The sequence below is a fragment of the Talpa europaea genome (genome assembly GCF_964194135.1).
Source record: "Talpa europaea genome assembly, chromosome: 7".
NCBI classification, from domain to species: Eukaryota; Metazoa; Chordata; class Mammalia; order Eulipotyphla; family Talpidae; genus Talpa; species Talpa europaea.
Window position 1 is genome coordinate 88,351,874 of NC_140074.1, and position 20,511 is coordinate 88,372,384.

Here is a 20,511-nt window from a genome sequence, read left to right on the forward strand (position 1 = left end):
GGGCGGCATCATGGGGACGCCAGTAGCAGTATCAAGGGCAGCAGAAGCAGCAGAGAAGAGCTGGTGAGAGAATGCTAGAAGCCCGGAAAGAATGAAGACTCACGGGGCAAGGAGGCCTGCTAGCCTCCTGGCCCCCCAGCCCCGCTGCCTGCCGTGTATGTGGTTGCCACACTACAAATGATGTAAAAACTCAATAAAAGCCTGAAAAAGCCTCCAAGGGCTCCAGGACTCTCCTTTACCCATCTGCCCAGATCATAGAGATCCTGCTCTGTGCCTTGCTGGCACTACAGTATACTATTCAAAGTCCAAGAAAGAGATCACTGGCATATTCTTAACTGGGGATTAGGAGCAATTTCAGAGGACCCGGGATGCAAACTCTTATGAGGCACATGTGATTGTCCAGAGAGAAGGGTCTGCAATTTCCTTTGATTTTTTTTATATCTGTGTCTAAAAAGGTCAAAAACCACTAAGACTAGTGCACTAGAATTAAGCTCAGTGGTGACTTTGAAACAAGACTGCTGTGTACACTAGGGGGTGATGGAGGGCCAGCTGTGCCCATTTCACAAGAAGTTGGCTAGGAGGGCAGTTCTTGGCTGTAATTAATTTCCTGTTGGAAACAGCTGTGTCTGCTTGTTAGGCTGGATTCCAAAGCACTTAAAGGTCTTGAATTGGATCCTCAGTGACTGAGATGGGCAGCGCTAAGCCGTCCACAGTTGAAACACAAGTCCTGCAAATGTCTGCGAGAGGGCTTACCAGGACTTGGAGAACAGCGTTCTTCCTCACAGATGCCAATGCTGGCCCACTAGCCAGCAGTACCAGGTTGTACACACAATGCTGGTGGCCAAGGAGGGCATTTTTTTAATTATATTTTTTATTTTATACATTTTTTACATCATTCTTCATTTTTATACAATGTATGCTTTCTCATCTCAGTTATAGCCCCATGAAATTCCCACCACCCATTCACTCGTGAACCATCACCATAGTCCCTTGTGCTCTTCCCACCCCTGTTTTGATCTTAGTCCCTTCTCCCCACCTGCAGAATGTCTCTGGTTTATAGTTGCTTGTTGATTTTGATTTTCACTGCATTATAATTACTTCCCCCCCATCCTTTATTTGGATCCTCCACATTCCTCCTATAAGTGAAATCATCTGGTATTTTCTTTTTCTTTCTGGCTTATTTCACTGAGCATGATCCCTTCCAGCTCCATTTTGTTGCTGCAAATGGCATGAGTTTATCTTTTTTGATTGCTGAGTAATATTCCATTGTGTATATATATCACATCTTCTTGATCCGGTCATCTATTTTTGGACATTTCGGTTGTTTCCATAGCTTACCTATTGTAAATAGTGCTGCTGTAAACATAGGGGTGCAGGTGTTCTTTGGAATTAATGTTTTTGTGTCCTTTGGGTAGATACCCAGGAGTGGAATTGCTGGATCATACGGAAGATCCATTTTTAGCAGTTTGAGGAACCTCCACACAGCTTTCCATAATAGTTGGACCAGTTTACATTCCCACCAAAGGGAGGTCATTTTAAGGCCATCATATATCCAAACCAAACTGATACAGTCTGTTCTTCCCCATTGTTCCAAATGCTTCCCGGGTTCAGTTCTGGGCACCTCCGTCATCCTAGAATTCAGTGTGGTCTGACAAACGCTTGCTGTCAGATTTCACTAGCCTCATGTGTGTATTCAGCACTTGAAGTCCACCTCGTGCAACTGGGGGACTAAAATGTTAGTTTTAGTTCATTTAAATTCAAATAGGCAAATGCTACTAGTGCCTACAGTATTGAACAGCACAGTCCTAGATACTCGGGCTAAAACTTGGAAAGCTTTAGTGAATTAGTCAGGCTTTTTGTGCCACTAGCCTCTGTGGCTATCATCTGTAGCCTTGACTGTGCTAATGCAGAAGGCGGTAGGTGGTGTAAACACCTGGAACATGGGTGTGGGCATGTGAAAGTGTGCATACCCGAGCCTACAGGCCAGGGAAATAAGGGCAGCGTCACTCAGAGCAGAGGACAAGTGACTACAGAAGAGGTGAGACCACGAGAGAATGCCAGAGAGAGCTGTCTGCCTCCCAGCCCCCAGCCCCCTGCCTGGCCCTTGCCTGCCTCCTTGCATGCCAGCCTCGCTGCCACAAGTGCCTGTGTACCTGGTTCCCTGAGAGAGCATTAAGGCCTGAAAAATCCATTGAGGGCTCCAGGACTCTTTTAATCCATCTGTTTGAATCGATATTGAACCTGCCCCGTGGTTGCTTGCACAACTTCTTAGGCCCCTCTCTTTCTCTCACTCCCCTCATCCAACCTGTTATTAAATCTGGTGGAATATAAGTTCCAAGTAGAACCAACTGCACTGCTGCCACCCTGACCCAGGTTGCCACCACCACTCACCTGAGTGACAACTCCTTCCCATCACCTTGCTGCACCTTTGTCCCTACAGACTATTCGCAACACTTAAGCGTGACCTTGTCAAAGAGCAAGATCATGTCATTGCTCTGGCTTCCCAGCTCACAGTAAAAGCCCTGACGGAAGGCCAGCTGATCTGGCCCCTTCTCCCCACATGCCCCCTCACCTCCACCTCCACCTCCACCTCCAGGCCATCTTCGCCACCTGCCAGACAGGCCCCCATCTCAGGCTTCCTTCAGAAACCTACATGATTCATTCCTCCACCTCCTCCCGTGTGTACCAAATGTCACCTCAGAAAACCTCTCTCTGACCCCTCAGTTTAAAACTGCACTCCCTTCCACCTTCCCTGCCTTATTTTTCTTCATAGTACATCCTCACTGACAGGACTTTATTATCTTCTGCCCCTAAAAGCACCAGGGCAGAGATTCACTGGATTGCTTGGCACAGTGTGGATACTCCATAAATAGTTGAAGAATTCATTAAGTAATATGACTGGGAAGGAAGTCAAGGAAAGATTACCTCCCCCTGAGGCAGTCCTAGCAGCAGAAAACCCTGGGTTATGAAAATAACATTGTTGTGGATATCGAGGGGCCTGGGTTCAAGTCTACCAAACGACCACCGTGACCCCAACAGGCCCTCAACTGTTGAGTCCCTAATAAGACGGTAAACCAAAAACCCTTTGTGGGTCATTAGGGGAAGAGGGAGGAAGTGAGAGGTCAATTGTGGTGGGGGATGTGGGGGGTCCCCAGGTATGTCTTCAGGAGGAAGTTAATGGCTGAAACGCTAATGAGTGGACCCACTCACTTAGAGATGGTGGAGGTCAACTGCAAGTCAGCGATGCAGAAGAGCTTATCCCTGCAGTCCTTCTCGTAGGGCAGCTGCAACCAGACAGAGAGGGGCAGGGTCAGCCAGACGGTCCACCCCACCAGCCTTGCTTCATGATCATCCCCTGAGAACACGCCTGTCCCTTCCTGCTGACTCCGAGAAGGGCAGCTACAGGGAGCGAGAGGATGGCAGGAGGAGGCTGTGTCCCCACGGCCAAGAGAGCTGTGCTGGTGACAGTCCTTGATCTGTCCTGTGAAGACAGGGGGGTAGGGGTGTGCTTGGTCCTCTGACATAGGCATACCACACAGGTTAGGCCTCTGGCCAAGGTGAAAACATGCAGTGGCCTTCATGGAAAGGTGGGAACGCCAAGCTTTCACATCATGTGAATTAAGTGGCAATATTTACAACCTGGAACATTTTGAGAGGAAAGCTTATGTAAAGGAAACCTTCCTTAGCTCAGCCAAGAGAGGCAAGAGCAGCACAAACACCAGCGAGAGATACCCAACCAAATATGTCAAGGGCCAGTCTTGCGGGGCCTCTATCCCCATGGCTAGGCTTTTGGGGGGAGCTAAATAGTCCCCTTACAATCTTGCCTACTACTAACACACTAATTCCTTTTTTTTTTTTTTTAATTTGCTTTTTCTAACAAACTAATTCAGTAGTCACATGGGGCCCAAAAGACTCAGTCAAGGTTCAAAGCTGTTTGAACAAATTTTCTAAAGGAATTGGATCTACTTTTATTATGAAGGAAACAGCCAGCTCTTAAGTGGGGAGTCTCTGTGTTGCTCTACCCAGCAGCCAGTGATTTCCTCGGCAACTTTTTGCACGGACTGTTACCATGACCTGGATCTAGAATGGGAACCCAGAACTAGAAAGAAAACCTACTTCCCGGAGAGGAGAGATGCAGTTTGCAGAAATGAGAGCTTGGAACTCTGTCTGGGTCAACCGTTTAGGGAAGACATTTTTAGTTTTGTTTTTAATATAACTAAGTAAGCTGCTTTCTTTCACCCAACCCCAATAAAAGAGGGCTAAAACCACCCTAAGTTCCCAGCTAGACCTCATTCTCATGAGACTTCTACACCTAACCTAAAAACAGAACATTGCTCCTCACCCATTTTATTAACATGCTCATACAAGAGAGTCTCCTTGTGTTTTTAGGAAATATATACTAAGTGCTGAGGGGTAATGTGTCTGTAATTTACTCCCAAATATTTCAAAAATATGAATGTGTATAAAATGGTATGGATTATGTATATTAAAAATGAGCTATATATGAGAGAGAATAATAAAGCAAATGTGATCAAACGTTAAAATATTAGCATCTGGGGAATCTGGATAAAGAATGCCCAGTTCTTTGGACTATTTTTATAACTTTTTAGTAAGAAAGTAGAATATAAGTATGGCTAGTTAGCTCAGTTGGTTAGGTTATGATGTTTATTAATAAAGCAGAATATATGTAATTAGTGATAACCTACTTACTGACAAACTGTCATTACTTTATTCCTTCCAACCTTTTGTGAACCATCTAATTTGCCATACCACAATTATTTTAATTCTTTATGAAATAAATATACTATTATAAAAATTTAGAGTAAAATCTCTTGCCACACATAGGGAACCTGATTCTCCCTCTACCTGGGCAGGTGAGCATGGAAACAGTCACAGACCATGATGCTCTCATTTCTATGTACTATTTGTGACTGATACTGATAGTGACCAAAGCTGAAGCTAAAGATTTATGTAATTTAACTGATTTAGAGACATTTTGTAAAAATATTAGACAGTCATGAGTGTCCTATCATTGCTTGGAAAAAATATTTATGTTGCCTGAAGCTTTTCCATGCCAGCAGGAACTAATTTTGGCTTTTTATTTTTGGAGACTCAGTTCATTCCAACTGACTATAATTATAATTACTTTTTAAGGCTCAAGTTGTCACTTCTTTGACCCTTTCATTAAATGAAGACTGACAGAAAACCCTAAGGGCCGGGCCTGGGTGGGAACAAAATCACCTTAAAGGTCACAGAATTGGGATATCTTACTGTTTGTTTTCTCCCTGAGCTATGAGAAAAGATTCCTGTGACATTCCCTGCCCGTTAGGGTACAGGCTTGGCAGGCCAGATATTCAGCCTGAAGGCCCTGGCAGGCAGGGGCACCAAAGGGCACCCTCTCTCAGCACTGGCAGGTTGGCTCCGGCCCAGTTCCCACACAAGACCCCGCCATGCCATCATCAAAGACCCTCGCCAAGCCAGGCAACATAGTGTAGGCTTCATTAAATGTGCAGCAGGCACTTTTTGGGAACATAAAGGAACTAGCTTTGGGAGTGGTTTGGAGACCTGGGGACGGGCCAATGAAACCCGGGGAAACAAAGGGCAGGTCCGGAACTCAGTTTCCCCATTGTACAGTGACGTGCCCAATGCTCTGAAGCCCTCCCAACTCTAATATTCTTTGAAGCTAGGGAGCAGGTACTTGGGGGGGATGACACCCAGAAGTGTCTGGTCCTAGCTGTGGACAGAGTCACCTGGAAGATGGCAAAGGGCTCCACGTAGTGGTCCAGGACAGGCTGAGGCTGGTCCGCCAGGCCCTCGGGAGTGTGCAGTTGGTAGCTGACCTTGACGCTGATATTGGAGAAGCAGTCCTCCTCACAGAGCTGACAGGCGTGGGGAAGAGGAGAGTACTTTTAACACTGATAGAGTCATGATAACTAAACCGTGAAAGTGGTGAGCCAGAAGCCCTAACTATCTTTCAAATAAGCTAAGCCAAAGGGAAACTTCCTCCAACCAAGCTGTGAGAGCATTGGGAGACTTTCCTTGATCTGCTGTGGCCTCAGGCCTCATAACTCTTTCTGGTTCCAACCCCAATCACAAAAGGAGTCTGGTCATCGTGTCCAAAGCTCCAGGTCCTGTTGGGCCCTGAGTACCAACAAACACACATTTTCTTGTCTCTAGGCACCTTTGTCTGGAGGAAATTTTTTTTTGACATGGGTTAATTATTTAGTACAGACAATTAATTATCCAAACCACTGACTATGTCACAGATGCTATGGGTCAGGAATTCTGGAGCTGGATAGTTCTTTATTTTTAAGATTTATTTTTATATATTTATGCATACAAGAACTAGGGGTGCAGGCCAGAGATGCAGGGGGGAGTGGGTGTGTGTGAGAGGATTCACCAGAGACAGTGGGGAGCAGAACAGGCAAATCTACTGAAATACACTGCTGAGGGGAACAGTGCGCGAGACAGGAGAGGTCTGCTGCACCATGTGTGTTAGCTCCCTGGCTGGGGATCGAACTCAGGCTGCAGTGGCTGGCGATAGTTTGATAGTGCTGAGACTTTAACCCCTGTACCCCCAGGGAGGCCCCAAGGTTCTGACTCAAGGTCTCATGAGATTGAAGTCAAGTGCTAGTCAGGTTGCGGCTGTGTGGAAGCTCGTTTGTAAGGGAGCTCACTCAGAGGCCGGGCAAGTCAGTGTTCTCGGGAGGCCTCAGTTTCTCCTCACATGGGTCTCTCCAATGGACTGCTTGAGTGTCCTCACAATATGGTGGCTGGCTCTCCTCTGAGTGAGTGCTCTGGTTACCCATCTTAGGAGGGCTCTGGGTTTATCAGGCAAAAAGGTTGGAGTAAATCTTTGAAAATGATAACTTTTGGGCCTCCCCAGTGGCGCAGCGGTTGAGTGCTAGGCTGCAAAGCTGCCTGCAGCCGGTTCAATCCCTGGCCACTAGCAAGGGTCCCACATGGCGCACAGACCTCTCCTGCCACCCACTGCTCCCCTCAGCAGTGTTTTTCGTCAGTCTGCCAGTTCTGCTCTCTGCTCTGGCTCTGGTGAATTCTCTCACCCTCCCGTGCTTCTGACTGTACCCAGTGCTTCTATAAATAAATAAATAAATCTTAAAAAAAAAAAAGGAAAGAAAATGATAACTTTTGTCTTGCTATTTCTACTTTCTCTCAACCACTTTTTCTGTTGATTCATATAAGGGCCTGGAGCCCCACCATTATCAAGCAATTCTTTATGCCCAGCTTCTAGGAAGTACAGAGTGTTCCATATCAGTAGATCTCTTTAGTTTGGGTTTCCGATATAATTAACTCCAGGTATGGAGCCTTCCTTGCATGCCCCTCAAATCTTTTCTCAACAACACAGAACCTCTGACTCTTCTTACATCTGCCTCTGTGGGAATGAGCTGGAAGGACTGACAAAAACTGCTCCAACTGCTGAGGTAGCTCTGACCGGTTCTCTTGTCTGAAGACTGCCACCTCTTCCTCTGCTTTGCCACGTCCACGTCCAATGTGAAGTTCAGAAATGTCTCTCTGAGCCCTGGAGATGGAGAACAGACCTTCCCGATGAGGCTGGGATGGGCAACCCCCCGACAGAGGGGTCCCCCACCTGCCTGAGGTTCCTTACAAGTCGCTCCTGAATGGTGTCCCTGCAGCTGGACTCCTGAGTTTCTCTGTCATTTCAAAGGTACTTTTCTCAGGGTGTCCTGGCACTTGGCTAGAGTCCTTTAGTACACCACCCCCCAAATTGGAACAGCACATTCCCTGGGGCTGACTCACCCTTCTCTGAAAGAAAGGAAGGCTCAAGAAGGAGGTTGGGAAGAGGAAGAAGAAGAATAGAAGGAATGGAGAGAGAAGCCATGGAGTAAAACCAGAGGATCATAGATCTGGAAGCACCTTGTAAATTACTTGGGTCCCTTATGTACAGAAAAGAAAACAGGGGGCCTCCCTGGTGGCGCAAGGGGTTAAGCACCGCATTATGAAGCCATCTTCAGCCTCTGCAGCATGAGTTTGATCCCCGGCCGGCCAGGGAGAAACCCACATGGCAAGACAGACCTCTCCTGTCTCGCCCGCTGCTCCCCTCAGCAGTGTACTTCATTCTGTCTGCCCTCATTCTGTTCCCCACTCTGTTTTCTGGTGAATCTTCTCACCCCTGCATCTCTAGCCTGTATCCCAGCTCTTGTATGCATAAATAAATAAATCTTTTTTTTTTAAGATTTATTTTAAATCTTTATTTCTTTTAAGGATTTGTTATTAAATCTTTTTAAAAATATTTATTTATTTATGCATACAAGAACTGGGGTACAGGCTAGAGGTACAGGGGTGAGAGGATTCACCAGAGACAGAGTGGGGAGCAGAACAGGCACACGGACTGAAATACACTGCTGAGGGGAGCAGCGGGCAAGACAGGAGAGGTCTGCTGCGCCATGTGGGTTGCTCCCTGGCCGGATATAGAACTCGTGCTGCAGAGGCTGCGGATTGCCTCATAGGTTGCGGCTTAACCCCTTGCACCACCAGGGAGGCCCAAATAAATAAATATTTAAAAAAAAGAAAGAAAGAAAGAAAGAAAAAAAAAAAAAAAAAGCAACCACAGGGCCCGGAGAGTGAAAGCCACCTGTCCAGTGTCACACAGCCGCTCAGCGGCTGCTAGTCAGGCTCTAGGCCTGATCTTTCAGTCCGTCCCTGGAACTGACAGGCCTGGCATGTTCTCCTTCCAGATTTGATTAATGTGGACAGGCCCACAACCTGGGAGAGTGCTTTCTGACCTGTGGGAGCAGAGAGAGGTACTCCGATTGTTACCAAGATTAAACTTCGGGGGCCATCTCTGAAGGGGAACTCTTGATTAGCAGCGAATGCCTGGGCTGTGGAAACCATGCCCACCCTCCGCCTTCTGGAAACAGAAAAGACAGAGCAGCAGCAGGAGAAACAGGAGATGGAAGAAGAGGGAGGCTGGAGCCAGCACATGGAGTAGAGAGGCAAAGAAACCACACTTGTTCTCAGCCTTGGGTTCGCACCAGTGACGGACGCGGGGCATGGAAAGAGACATTTGAAACAGACGCGGGTGAGAGACCGTGGGGAGATCGACACTAGCAGGCTTTATCTTGACTTGGATTTTGATTTTGCTCTTTTCCTTCCAGACTTACCTGGCCCCTTCTGCCCCTTTCCTATGGGTCCTGCCAGAAGGTGCCTTATACCTGTGGCAAGTTTTCAGGTCTCAGCAGCCCTGCTTTGGGCCAACCCTGTGTGGCTGGGCATTTACCCACAAGGGGATGGGTAACTTTGGATGTTTCTTGGGGAAACTATTTTAACTACTTTCCTTTCTCTTCTCTGTATGGCACACTAATTTTCTCTCTGTTGCTGACTACTTATATTAAAGCTCCTTCTTTTCTATTGAAGGTCTTAGGCACTAGAATATGCTTTGTCTTGATGTGTGGGATGGCAGATCCCATTTAGAGCGTGCAGGTGTGTGGTCCAGGGTGTCCCTCACTCTATCCTATAACAAAGGGAAGAGGAGAAGATGAAAATCAGAGAGAGGGAAGAAGAGCACTTCTCAGGAGCCCCCCACATGTGCACAGCAGCACAGTAGAGAGAGGTAGAGAAATGGCTGCCTTTTTTGGAGTCTTCTTTCAGAAACTCAACCCTTTTACCCTGAGGTACAGATCCAATGTCCCTCTTCCCAGCAGAGTCCGTTGAACCCTCTTAGGGTACGGACTCAACAGCAGATCACTGTTTTCTGGGATGGTTCACATAAAACAGATCCTAATGTCAAAGGAGCCAAGCTCTCATAGGACTTTAGGCACAAGGGCCTCCTGACACTCCTGGCTCCCTCTCTTTTCTTGCCCCTAGTGAGGCCAACAAGGAACAACCACAACATGGGGGGTGGGGGGTGGTGTCTGTTAGACTGACTGTTACCTGACTTGGCAGCCGGGGTCGCAGAGCTGACTTCAAAACACAAACTCACACTCACGCTGCTGTTGAAGCCAATGGGCAGTGCCTCGGGGGTGAAGTTCATGGTTGGCCTCACAAGAACCACAGGTCTTGAGCTAAACAAGACAGCAAAAAGACCATGAGAGTGACCGGAGGATGCTGGGTCAGTGCTTGACTGATTTACTCATTCAATGAACGTTTTTTTTTTTTTAAAGATTTATTTTATTTATACAAGAACCAGTGTACAGGCCAGATGTGTGGGAGGGTGAGAGGATTCACCAGAGACAAAGCAGGGAACAGAACAGGCAGACTGATACACTGCTGAGGAGAGCAGCGGGTGAGACAGGAGAGGTCTGTCGCACCATGTGGGACCCTCGCCAGCCAGCCGGGATTGAACCAGCACTGCAGAGGCTGTGGACAGCTTCACAGTGCAGCGCTCAACCACCTGTGCCACCAGGGAGGCCCCTCAGTCAATGAATCTTTATTGAACATCTTTCAAAGGGCAAGTACTGTTCTGAGTCCTCAGGACACATCAGGGAAAGAGACAAGTCCTTGCTCTATTGGAAAACAGACAACAATCAAACATGAAGCAATAGGAAAATACTATGTACTGGGAGAGTGCTGTGATAAAAATGCTGTGATAAAAATAAATTAATATAAGGTAACAAGGACCAAGGGTTACTTAAGATAACCTCGCTGATAAGGAGCCGTTTGAGACCCTTTAACAAGAAAGAGCTGGTTATGAGAAGATCTGGGTGAACTGCATTCCTGGAAGAAAGCACAGGAGGTCCATTTGGTCTGTGGTAGGAAGGAGCTCGGTTTGCTTGAAGAACACAAAGGTCAGCAAGATAGTTGCACAATTAGTGAGAGAGAGGGTAGCAACAAGAGATGAGGGCCAGGCCATGGAGAGGGCAGGCCATGAGGAGGAATTTGAGTTTTCCTTTAAGTGGGAAACCCATGGAGGGGTTTCAGGCCGCAAAAGGAAGAAGAGAAGGGGGCGTGGCCACAAGGATGAGGGCCATGGCAGCCACCCAGGCCAGAGATCACAGGGATCCATGGTAGGAAACACTTTGGAGGCAGAGGCAACAAAACGTGCTGATGTGGGGAGGGCAAAGGAATCAAAAAGAAGAACCAAGGATGATGCCTGTGTTTTTTTTCTAACAAACAGCACTACTTGCTGAGCTGGGAAGCTGGGAGTGACAGGTTGAGGGGAGCGAGGGGTGAGTGTTAAGAAGTGAGGGGTGGGTGGTAAGGTCCATTTTTAGACATGTTAACTTTGCGGTGCTTGTGAGCAACAGCCAAGAGAAGTGTTACATCAATAGCCAGGTGTGCACCTTAGTGGAGAACACGGTGTAGACAGGTGCTCCACCAGCTTATTTATAGCTGTGGACTTGAACATTCACGTGGGGAATGAACACAGAAGCTCTGAAATGCATAAGCATGGTAACCGCCCAGCACCACGCTGAGTACTCTGCATGTATTCTCGCAATGATTCCTCATAACGCTGAGGGAGGCACTACTATTATTCCCACTGATGGATGAGAAAATTTGGACTCAGAGTTTAATAGCTATCCAAGGGTATACCAGTAAGTGAAAGCTGAGGTCAAACCCAAATGGGCATTTACTCCCTCCCATCAGTGCCTGGGGCTGTGGTGGATCACTCAGTCCAGGGCCACTGCGTGGCCGGGCACGGCTAGAGGGCAGAGCAGTCCCCTACCGGAGCACAACCGCCTGGCCCAGAGTCCCCACGGTGATGTCAACAAGACCGTCGCCGGTGATGTCTAAGCCCCCGTCCAGGGACACACCGAAGTGATGGAGTCCTGGGGCCACCTTTGAGGCGGGGATCCTCTGTGTGGGAGAAACACAAGACACCAGAGAAGAAAAGGGGAGTCCTTTCAGTTTTGTTCAAATCAACAGCTCAGCCATGGTCCCCACCCTAAGGAGTCCTCCATTTAGGAGCCACCTCAAAAGAGAAGGGCAAAGTTTCCCAGGGGAGTGGTGCTTGAATGGAGCCTCGTAGGGGAAGGCGTGCAGGCTTGATAGGTGAGAGTGAGGGAAGCAGGTTGGGGGGGCGGCAGTTGAAGGAACAGCCAGGGGCCAATGCCGGGGGGCTAGAAGGAGGATGAGGAACAAGGTCTGATGTGGGGCTGGGTGCAGAGGGCAGGTGTGTCTGAGCAGAATTACACTTTAGCGACACTACTGATGACGCTAAGTAGAAGATGGGGAGCTGAGGCAGGGTGGGAATGCAGGGGCAGGCGTGGGGAATCACAAGGGGAGCTGGGCCAGGGGTGATGGGGATGGAGGAGAGGAATTGACTATTGATAGAATGATCAGAACAAGATGGCTGGAAGGCTGTGCCAGGTGTCTGGGGCTATCCCGGGTTCTGCTGAAAGTGAAGGAGTGGGGGGCCCAGAGGAGCAGCCGGTCTGGGAGGAAGAGGATGCTTTCTATCAGAGAGCGGAGTGAGATACCTGGGGCCATCCAGGTGAGCCACTCAGGAAGCAGCTGGGTATGCAGCAGAACCTATAGTTGCAGGCAGGTGAAAGTGCCCATGAAGTTATTGGCACTGGAGCCGTGGGGCAGGACAGGTAGGGTGTGGAGGGGATGGGGGTGGGAGTCAGGAGCCAGAGAAGGGGCAGAGAAGAAGGACCAGCCTTGGTCAGGCGCGCGGTCAGGAATGCCAGCAAGGGAGGGACATTAGGTCAGGGCAGGGCAGAGATATAGCCACAACCTCTCCCTCCACCTGAAGGGTCCAGGTGAGACTCTGGCCTGGAAACTCCATAGCCTGTGTGACTTCTCTCCCTCATTGGGCACTACTAACCCCTCCCCAGCATTCAGAACTGGGGCTCAGGTCATTATACCTGGGGAGACAGAACCCCAAAGTAGAGGCAAGAGAGAGCCCTACAGGTCACCTGCGGGCTACTGGAGGCGAGGCCACTCCGGTGTCCATTGTAGATGTACACACTGCCAAAGCTGGTGTCGTCTTCTGCTCCAAAGCCTTCCATGGGGGCCCCGATGGCCACATCTGTGAGCTTATCCTGATTGATATCCCCCACTGTCGCCATGGCAAAGCCAAATCGGGCACTAGCGAACCCAGGGTGCCCACTCAGCGTGTATGCCAAGGAGAAGGAACCATCCTGTAAAGCAAATGGACAGATCAGCTCTTGGGCTGGGGGTGCCAGCTGGCCTGTTGCCACCCAGGAGGTATGTTCACTGGACTGGTTGGTTCTCACTCTCCAGCAGGGAGTCTGAGTCTTGGAAAAGGCATCTCAAGGTCACACTGTGAGCCCGTGGTAAAGCTGGAGTCTCCTGCCTTGTTGTTCAGGACCCAAAACCTGCTTCCCTCTGCTCCCACAGTTAGGGTTACTCGGCAGGCGACTGGGAGACCCGTGTTCTCATCTTGTCTTTCCCATGCACTTCCGAGATAAACTTGAGCAAGTTTCAACATCGCTGAGCCTCAGCTTCCTCATCGGGAAAATGGATCTGTAAAAATCTGTCAACTGGGCAACCTCCCAGTTACTGCAGGAAACAAATAAGGCTGCAGACAACATGTGCTTCCTTGACTGTGCAGCTGTGCAGTGTGCTAGCATCATCAATGTGAGAGGGTAGAGTGAGGACAATGAGAAAGTGGGGTAGGGAGGGAGTGGACAGCTGCCCCCCGCTTGCACCACGCACCCTGAGCACCTCCCCAGCACGGGAAGTAGCCTCAGTCCCAACAAGCTGGCAAAGATGGAGATTCTCCCACCTTATTCAGATGATACACATAGACTCTGCCTTCCTCTCCGTGAATGTGGTAAAATGGAGCCGCTACCAGCAAGAAGTCTGTGGTCCCATCCATGTCGACGTCCACAGGGCAGAGCTCAGAGCCAAAATAGGACCCCATCTACAGCCCAGGAGAGACTCAGCTCACAGGCAGTGCTGGGGAACCCCCACCCCCACCCCTCAGCAAAGCTAGGCCCCTGCTCCTGGAATGCTATATTTGGGCCTCCCAGGACCCTCTGCTCCCAGAGAGCTCAGGAGACTGGAGGGGGAAAGGCAGCTGGTCACCAGACCACAGAGGGACTCAACCACTCTGCCCAGGCTAGTTCCCACCCCACAGTGTGCCCCAGAGTCGTGCCTTTCCCTCTGGGACCCCCAAAATCTTCAATTGTAATAATACAGGCTCAGGGTCCTTCCCCAGCAGGCACCTGCTCTCCTTCCAGCACTGGTACGAAGTTGGTCTCTTTGCCCTTCTTCGGGAGCTCAAACACAGCCCCGTGCTGCTTGTGCCGAGGAGCACCCGCCACATAGTAGACGCTGCCGGCCTTGTGCAGCACCGCCAAGTCATAGCCTGGGGGGAATGGGAGTTCTGCTAGGCCAATCTCTGGCCCATCTTCCCAGCCAGGCTTCAAAGTGGCCTGGGCAGGGGCGCAAATTAGGAGAGACTCTTCCATTCTATTTCAAATCAGCATCAATGAGTACCGCACCCCTCATTGTCAGCAGTCTCACACATGTGCCCCAGCACTGATGCGATATACCTTACCAGACATAAGGCTTCACTCCAAATACATACTCAGTTCACACACATCACCACCCACACTCATCATGAATGCTGGATATAAGAACCGGGGTGAAGGGTCACCCTGCTATTAGCAAAGGCAAAGGCTCTGCCTCCCTAGGCTGCTGCCCAGGACCATTCCCCCTCTTCCAGGATAGAGCAGACCCTATTTTCACCCTGGAGGCCCTAATTCTCAGCCTTGGGATTCCTAACCATCCCCCATGCTTCAGTCTATGTGACATTCCCCCCACCGACCCCCAAGAAGCACAGGGCAGCTAAACATGCAGCCCGTGTCCCCGTCTTGGCCCTGCCCTCACCTAGGTAGCTGTAAGGCGCAGTCTTGGCCACTGCCGCCGTCTGATTCAGGAAGTGGCCCTTCTGGCTGTGCAAGTCGTAGAGGATCACACCCCCTGACCAGTCAAAGGCTCCCACAGCGCCCAGCATCACCTCCCTCTGCAGAGAAGGATGGAGGCTCTCTGAGCAGGAGGACCCGGGGCCAGTGACTGTGGCCAGAGGCCCTATCGCCGACCAGCCCAGTGAGCCTTATTGGGGAGGGAGGGGTGTTCGGTGGCCCCTGGCCTGCCAGAGGTGCCAGAGGAAAGCAAGATGGCAAATGCTGGGTATCTGCCTGGAAACCTGTGCATCTGCCAGGGCAGCTTTCTCCAGCACCAATCCCGGTGGAGCAGAAAGCCAATCAGGCCCACAGGTTGAGCATTTTAAAAAGCACAACAATCTCCTCTGGGCCTCCCCAGTGGCGCAGCGGTTGAGCTCTGGGCTGCAAAGCTGCCCGCAGCCTCTACAGTGCCGGTTCAATCCCCGGCCGCCGGGCAAGGGTCCCACATGGCGCGCAGACCTCTCCTGTCATACCCGCTGCTCCCCTCAGCAGTGTACTTCGGTCCTTCTGCCTGTTTTGCTCTCTGCTGTGGCTCTGGTGAATTCTCTCACCCTCCCACGCTTCTGACTGTACCCAGTGCTTGTATAAATAAATAAATAAACCTTAAAAAAAAAATCTCCTCCGCCTGACACACAGGCCCACCTGTGATGAGCAAAGGTGTCAACAGTGCATCACCGGGCTTAGGGCAGAGTCCTCACATGCACATCCCTCCCCGAGGGGACAGAGCCCCCACTGGGGAGAAGCACACAGCGTGGGCAGCCTGCCTGGGCCAGAGCCCCTGTTACTAGTCAGTCCTCAGCACCAGAACAAAACCACCTCCTATCATTTTTCTGTCTATCTCAAAGGTGCAGGTAAGGGCGAGCAAGCAGAAATGGTTCCCTTGATCCTAACGTAGCTCCTTCCCAGGCATCGCCACCGTTGGCAGAGCCCTTCCTGGAAGCCAGGCATCCCTAAGTCCCTGGATGTTGCTGGGGTCCTTCCCTCCGGCGAACCTGCCTGGTGCTGAATGAGGCCACATACCTCACTCAGGATCTGGGCGCTGAAGCCAACCTGTGCCAGTTGGTAGTGGAGGGCATCTCCGACGGTGCCTGGAAGTCAAGAAGGCAATGAGACACATGTATGGGTGAGGTGTGGGGAGCAACCAACCTGGGAAGTTGCCCAGGGGCCTCGCCCTGTTGGGCTTAATGGGACAAGCATCAGGCTGAGAGAAGACACCAGATCCTGCCTTAGCAACATAGTGCAGTGGCTAGGAGCTCACGCCCTGATTCTGGGCCTCGCTTTCCTCATCTGTGAACTACTAGGAGCAGAACTACTCCCGTCATGCTTAGTTCTCCAGCATGAGCTCCATTCATCAGGGCTTCGTGGAACTTCGGGGGAGTAAGGAGGACTGGGGGTACTGTTGCCTCTCTAGAGATGAAAGAGCTGAGGTTGAGAGGGGTAACAGTAGTTGCCCAGAGTGCACATGGAGAGAGGACAGAGGTAGGACTCAGGCCTTCTGCCAAATGCTGAGGGGGCTCCACAGAGTGGCCAGGACCAGGAGCCCTCACCTTCCGTACGAATGATGTTCTGTTGCAGTTTGCCCAGCAGCCCATCCAGTGCCTTGTAGTTGTTCACCTTGAAGGCGTGGGTGTCACTGGGATGTGAGGCGATCAGATTCAGTGTCTCGGCAGGCTTAGTCTTGTTAAATGCTTCCCCCACCTGCACAGAGGCCCCAGGTCAGTGAGTCAGTACCGGCTGGTTCCCAAGTCTGGAGAGCTCTCCAGCCCCAGGGAGAAGCAGAGAACCCTCCTGCCTGGTCTTCAGGCCCCTCCATTCCCTGTTCCCCATTCTCACACACACACACTCTGGGCCCCAGCTTTACCAATCTACAGGTGTTTGCCTGAGCACTGCAGGGACTTCTCGCACCTGCATATCTTGCTCCCTCTGCCTGCAGTGCCCCAGGGGAACTACGCCTGTCTGTCCTCCAGGGCACAGATCAGCACCAGCTCCTCCAGGAACCTTCCCTGATGTTTCCTGTGGGTGCCCAGGAGTCAGTCCACTGTCCTCCCCCTCTCTGCTGGGCAAGAAGCTGTGACCATATAGGGAAATGAGCCCTGGGTGGGAAAACTCAGTGGGGAGTGGGTGGGGTACTAGATGGGGACTGGGAGGGGAGAAGCTGGTGAGTGTTTGTGAATAGAACAGGGTTGGAATAACTGCTTACAGAAGCCCCTGTCAGGAACCCCAGTTCCTTCCCACCCCAAACTGTATAGGGTCAGGCAGTGCCTCCAACCCCGGGCTCTTACCCCAATGGCAAATCGCTCAACACCTTCCATCTGTGGGGAGTTGATGACAGTTGTGAGGTTGATGGTGTCCTGGAAAATGTCTCCATCAGTGAGCACCACCATGATCTTAGATGCCTTCTTTTTAGAGCCACGGCTCGGTGTGAAGATGTTGTCTCTAGTAGGGGAAAGTAAGTGAGGAGAGAACTTCACCAGAGGGACAGCTGAGCTCTGGGGAGACTTCATTCACTGACATGTTAGAATTGGAGGATTAAGGTGCCTTCCAAGGAAACAAAGGCCCGAAGAGGGGTGGTGATATCCCCTCTGGCACACAGTGGGGCCAGGTGCTTTTTCCCCTCACCTGCTCCCAATACAAAGTGCTGGGCACACAACTCTCCATGTGTGTGCTTGTGTGTGTGTGTGCTTGTGTGTGTGTGTAGAAATAATGATGGAATTAGCAATGGTAATATTTACTTAAGTGCTAGCACTTGTAAGCACTGTATATATTTTAATTTATATATGAACATATACATATATTTTTAAATTTCATAATTAATTTAACCATTTAACCCTCACAAAATTCTCTAAGGCAAGTACCATTATTTTGTCATTTTACAAGTGAGGAAAGGGCAGGGCAGAGAGCTGGGCAGCTTGCCCAGGGTCTCCCCAGTACAAACCGGAGCTGGGAGGTAAGCCCAAACCCAGGCTATCTGGCTACTGAGGCCCTTCCCAGAGGCCTGTGCCCTAATGCTGCTCCCAGGAGTCTTTGGGAAAATTTGTGGAGGTCTGTCCAAGGGTGTCATCTATCAGCGAAGGCTCAGTCGAGAGACCTCACATCCCTTGTCAGCCAAGGAAGAGCTGGATCCCTGACCTTTCTTTACCGAGTGTCTGGGCAGGGTCACGAGTCAGCACCAGTAAGTGCCCGAGTAATTCCTGCAGCCCTGACACTCACAGGACGTGCTTCATGGCGGAGGCAGTCTTGGTAACCTTCCCCACTTGAGTGATGTTCTGGACTTTGTTGAGGGTGGCCATCACATCCTGGCTCTCCAGAAGGTCAAATTCGGTCTGGATCACCTCCCCATACTGCACCAGGGCAAAGCTGCACTGGAGGGGAGGGACAGAGATGGGAAGGAAGTTGGCAGGGTCACCATGCCCAAGGTCACCCCTGCCCCTTGGGTCCCCTCCCTTCTTCCTCCCAAAGCAATGGAAAAAGTTTGGGAAATCCCTAAGCAAACAGGGGTGGAGGAAAGTGTGATAGTAATGGCTCCCAGAATCATTGGTTTCTTCCAGAATCCACGTCCCTGTGGAGTCCCCCTCTGACTACAGGATTAGCCAGTAAGACATCAGCAAATAGGATACAATTAGAAATCTAAAGCATGCTTGCATGCATTGGTCTTGCTCTCTTGGAATACTGTAGCCATGAGAAGGTCTGGCCTTCTGGAGACACAGTCCAGACCAGGGAGGCCATTGTAAGCCATCCAGTCCGAGTCAAGCAGCCAGATGCCTACAGCTGCAAGAATAACTCCAGGCAAGTGCAGCAGAAGAACCTCTCAGCTGAGCCCAGCCCAAATAGCAGATTCACAGAACTGGGAGCAAATAAACAGTTGTTCTGAGGCAGTTCGTTACCCAGCAGCAGACCATGGTAGACCATTTTAGTCTAGCCATTGGGAAGTCTACCTCAAAGCACTTCTCAGAGTATTTCCTCATCATGTCGGAGATGAAGTCTTTGGCTCTCTGGAAGTCTTCGGGCTCAATGCTTCCTGAGCCATCCAGGACGATGGCGATTTCGGTGCCTGGCCAAGACAGGAAGCAGGTGAGAGTGGGCATGGAATTGGGAGCGGGAGTAAGAGCAGCAGTCCTGTGTGCAGAGCTCCTGCCAAGACTCAGCTCAGGGCTCCGAAGGCACCTTTTGGGAGGAAATCAGTGACTCTCCCAGGGTGAAGCCTTTGTCTTGGACCCAGAGTGAGCCAGACCTGCTCAGGCTTTGTTCACTGCATGAGACCCTCCCATGGCTCCAGGCCTCACTTACCCATCTGTGAGATGAGGGAGGAAGAGCTAAGACTGGCAGAAGCCAGCCACTGCTCCCCATCTCCCAATCCTGGGCACACCCTACCCCTGGAGATCACCAGCCTAGGGGTCAGTGCTGATAGCCTCTGGGAACACTCCAGATCTGCCTCTTCTCACCAGCTTCCTCGTCCTCGCCTTCCTCCTCCTCAGCCTTCCCTTGGTGCCACCTGGCTGGATACTCTCTGCTGCTTCTTTTCTCCCTGGAGCCGTCTCCAGAATCCAAAGGTGCATTGGGACTCAGGACATTTTCTTTAATACAGACAGAAAAACTCAGAGTCACCTCCTCATTCACCTCCAGCAAGTCCCCACTTAGCTCTGTCCTGCCCCCATTGAGGAAACCTAGGCTTGCTTGGGCCTCTGTATCCCTCTGCCTCTGTCTTAGGCAGGTGCTTCTTGGAAACCCAAGGAGAGAGCTTTATATTGTCCAATACCAATGAGTATACAGTCCTTACCACCGGCCTCCGGGAAGTTAAGCAGAAACCGAAGACGGAGGTCTGGGCCCAGGAGGCTACAAGTGCCCGTGAGCTCAGAGATGATGCTGTGGGGCCGCACTTTCAGCACTTGAATGCATATCTGGGGAGAAAGGAAGAGAAAGGCTGGGTCACCCCCAGTTCAGCCACATCATTACCCCCAACCCAGAATCAAGTTCTCAACCATGCAGGACAGCCTGTTCATTCCCTCCAGGGGCTGAAGTGGGGCTGAGGTTGGCACTGGGTCAGCGTGTGGTTCACAGGGAATACTTGCACCAGCCCTGGCACAGAAGTGAACCCCAGCCTCCCTGGATGGGGTGGATAAAGCCTCCATCTGCTGCCCCATGCACACTCACCAAAACCCCATGGTGGTTCCGGACAACTGTCACTCCCCGGTGCCGCCCCTTTGGGATGTGGCCATGGTCTGAAAGAGTTAAGCCCAGGTCAGGAGGGTAGGGCTCTGGAGGCAACTCAGCTTAGGTCAGGGGGAATGGGGCTACCTTGGCCCCTTGAGAAAATGTTGTCCACTCGGGGCAGCCTCTAGAAGCTGAATGGGGACCCTTCAAGGACAGGCCTGGATACACACGGGGCACAGTGCCTTTCCCCAGGCTTATTCATCAATTCATTCAACAAATGCCTTGTGATGTCTGCTCTGTGCCAGATGGGGATGGGGATCCAGAAGTAGCTGGTCTGGTGCCTTCTCTCCATGGGAAACTGGTTTGATGGCAGGCAGGTAGAGAAGCTCTAGCGAGGGTGCAAGATGCTGAGGGACCAGCTCTATGGACTTTCGAGCCCTCTACTCTCACAGACTCTGGAGAAGATGCTGCCCACAACCCCAGAGGACAGAGGCGTTAGCGC

At 50.8% G+C, this 20,511-nt stretch overlaps 1 protein-coding gene across 1 annotated transcript in view; it reads right to left on the reverse strand.

Annotated features, from left to right (window-relative positions):
* ITGAE (integrin subunit alpha E) overlaps positions 1 to 20,511 on the reverse strand; it is a gene marked incomplete at both ends in the record, with an annotated part of 84,410 nt that overhangs the window by 36,043 nt on the left and 27,856 nt on the right. The window contains 17 exons of the mRNA XM_084237890.1: positions 3,211 to 3,284; positions 5,751 to 5,879; positions 7,386 to 7,540; positions 9,913 to 10,043; positions 11,645 to 11,775; positions 12,840 to 13,064; positions 13,673 to 13,810; positions 14,115 to 14,257; positions 14,782 to 14,917; positions 15,879 to 15,946; positions 16,406 to 16,556; positions 17,141 to 17,294; positions 18,069 to 18,220; positions 18,794 to 18,909; positions 19,301 to 19,432; positions 19,636 to 19,756; positions 20,010 to 20,077. Of these exons, the coding sequence (XP_084094016.1) occupies positions 3,211 to 3,284; positions 5,751 to 5,879; positions 7,386 to 7,540; positions 9,913 to 10,043; positions 11,645 to 11,775; positions 12,840 to 13,064; positions 13,673 to 13,810; positions 14,115 to 14,257; positions 14,782 to 14,917; positions 15,879 to 15,946; positions 16,406 to 16,556; positions 17,141 to 17,294; positions 18,069 to 18,220; positions 18,794 to 18,909; positions 19,301 to 19,432; positions 19,636 to 19,756; positions 20,010 to 20,077 (2,224 nt within the window). The remainder of the gene's footprint in view (positions 1 to 3,210; positions 3,285 to 5,750; positions 5,880 to 7,385; positions 7,541 to 9,912; positions 10,044 to 11,644; positions 11,776 to 12,839; positions 13,065 to 13,672; positions 13,811 to 14,114; positions 14,258 to 14,781; positions 14,918 to 15,878; positions 15,947 to 16,405; positions 16,557 to 17,140; positions 17,295 to 18,068; positions 18,221 to 18,793; positions 18,910 to 19,300; positions 19,433 to 19,635; positions 19,757 to 20,009; positions 20,078 to 20,511) is intronic.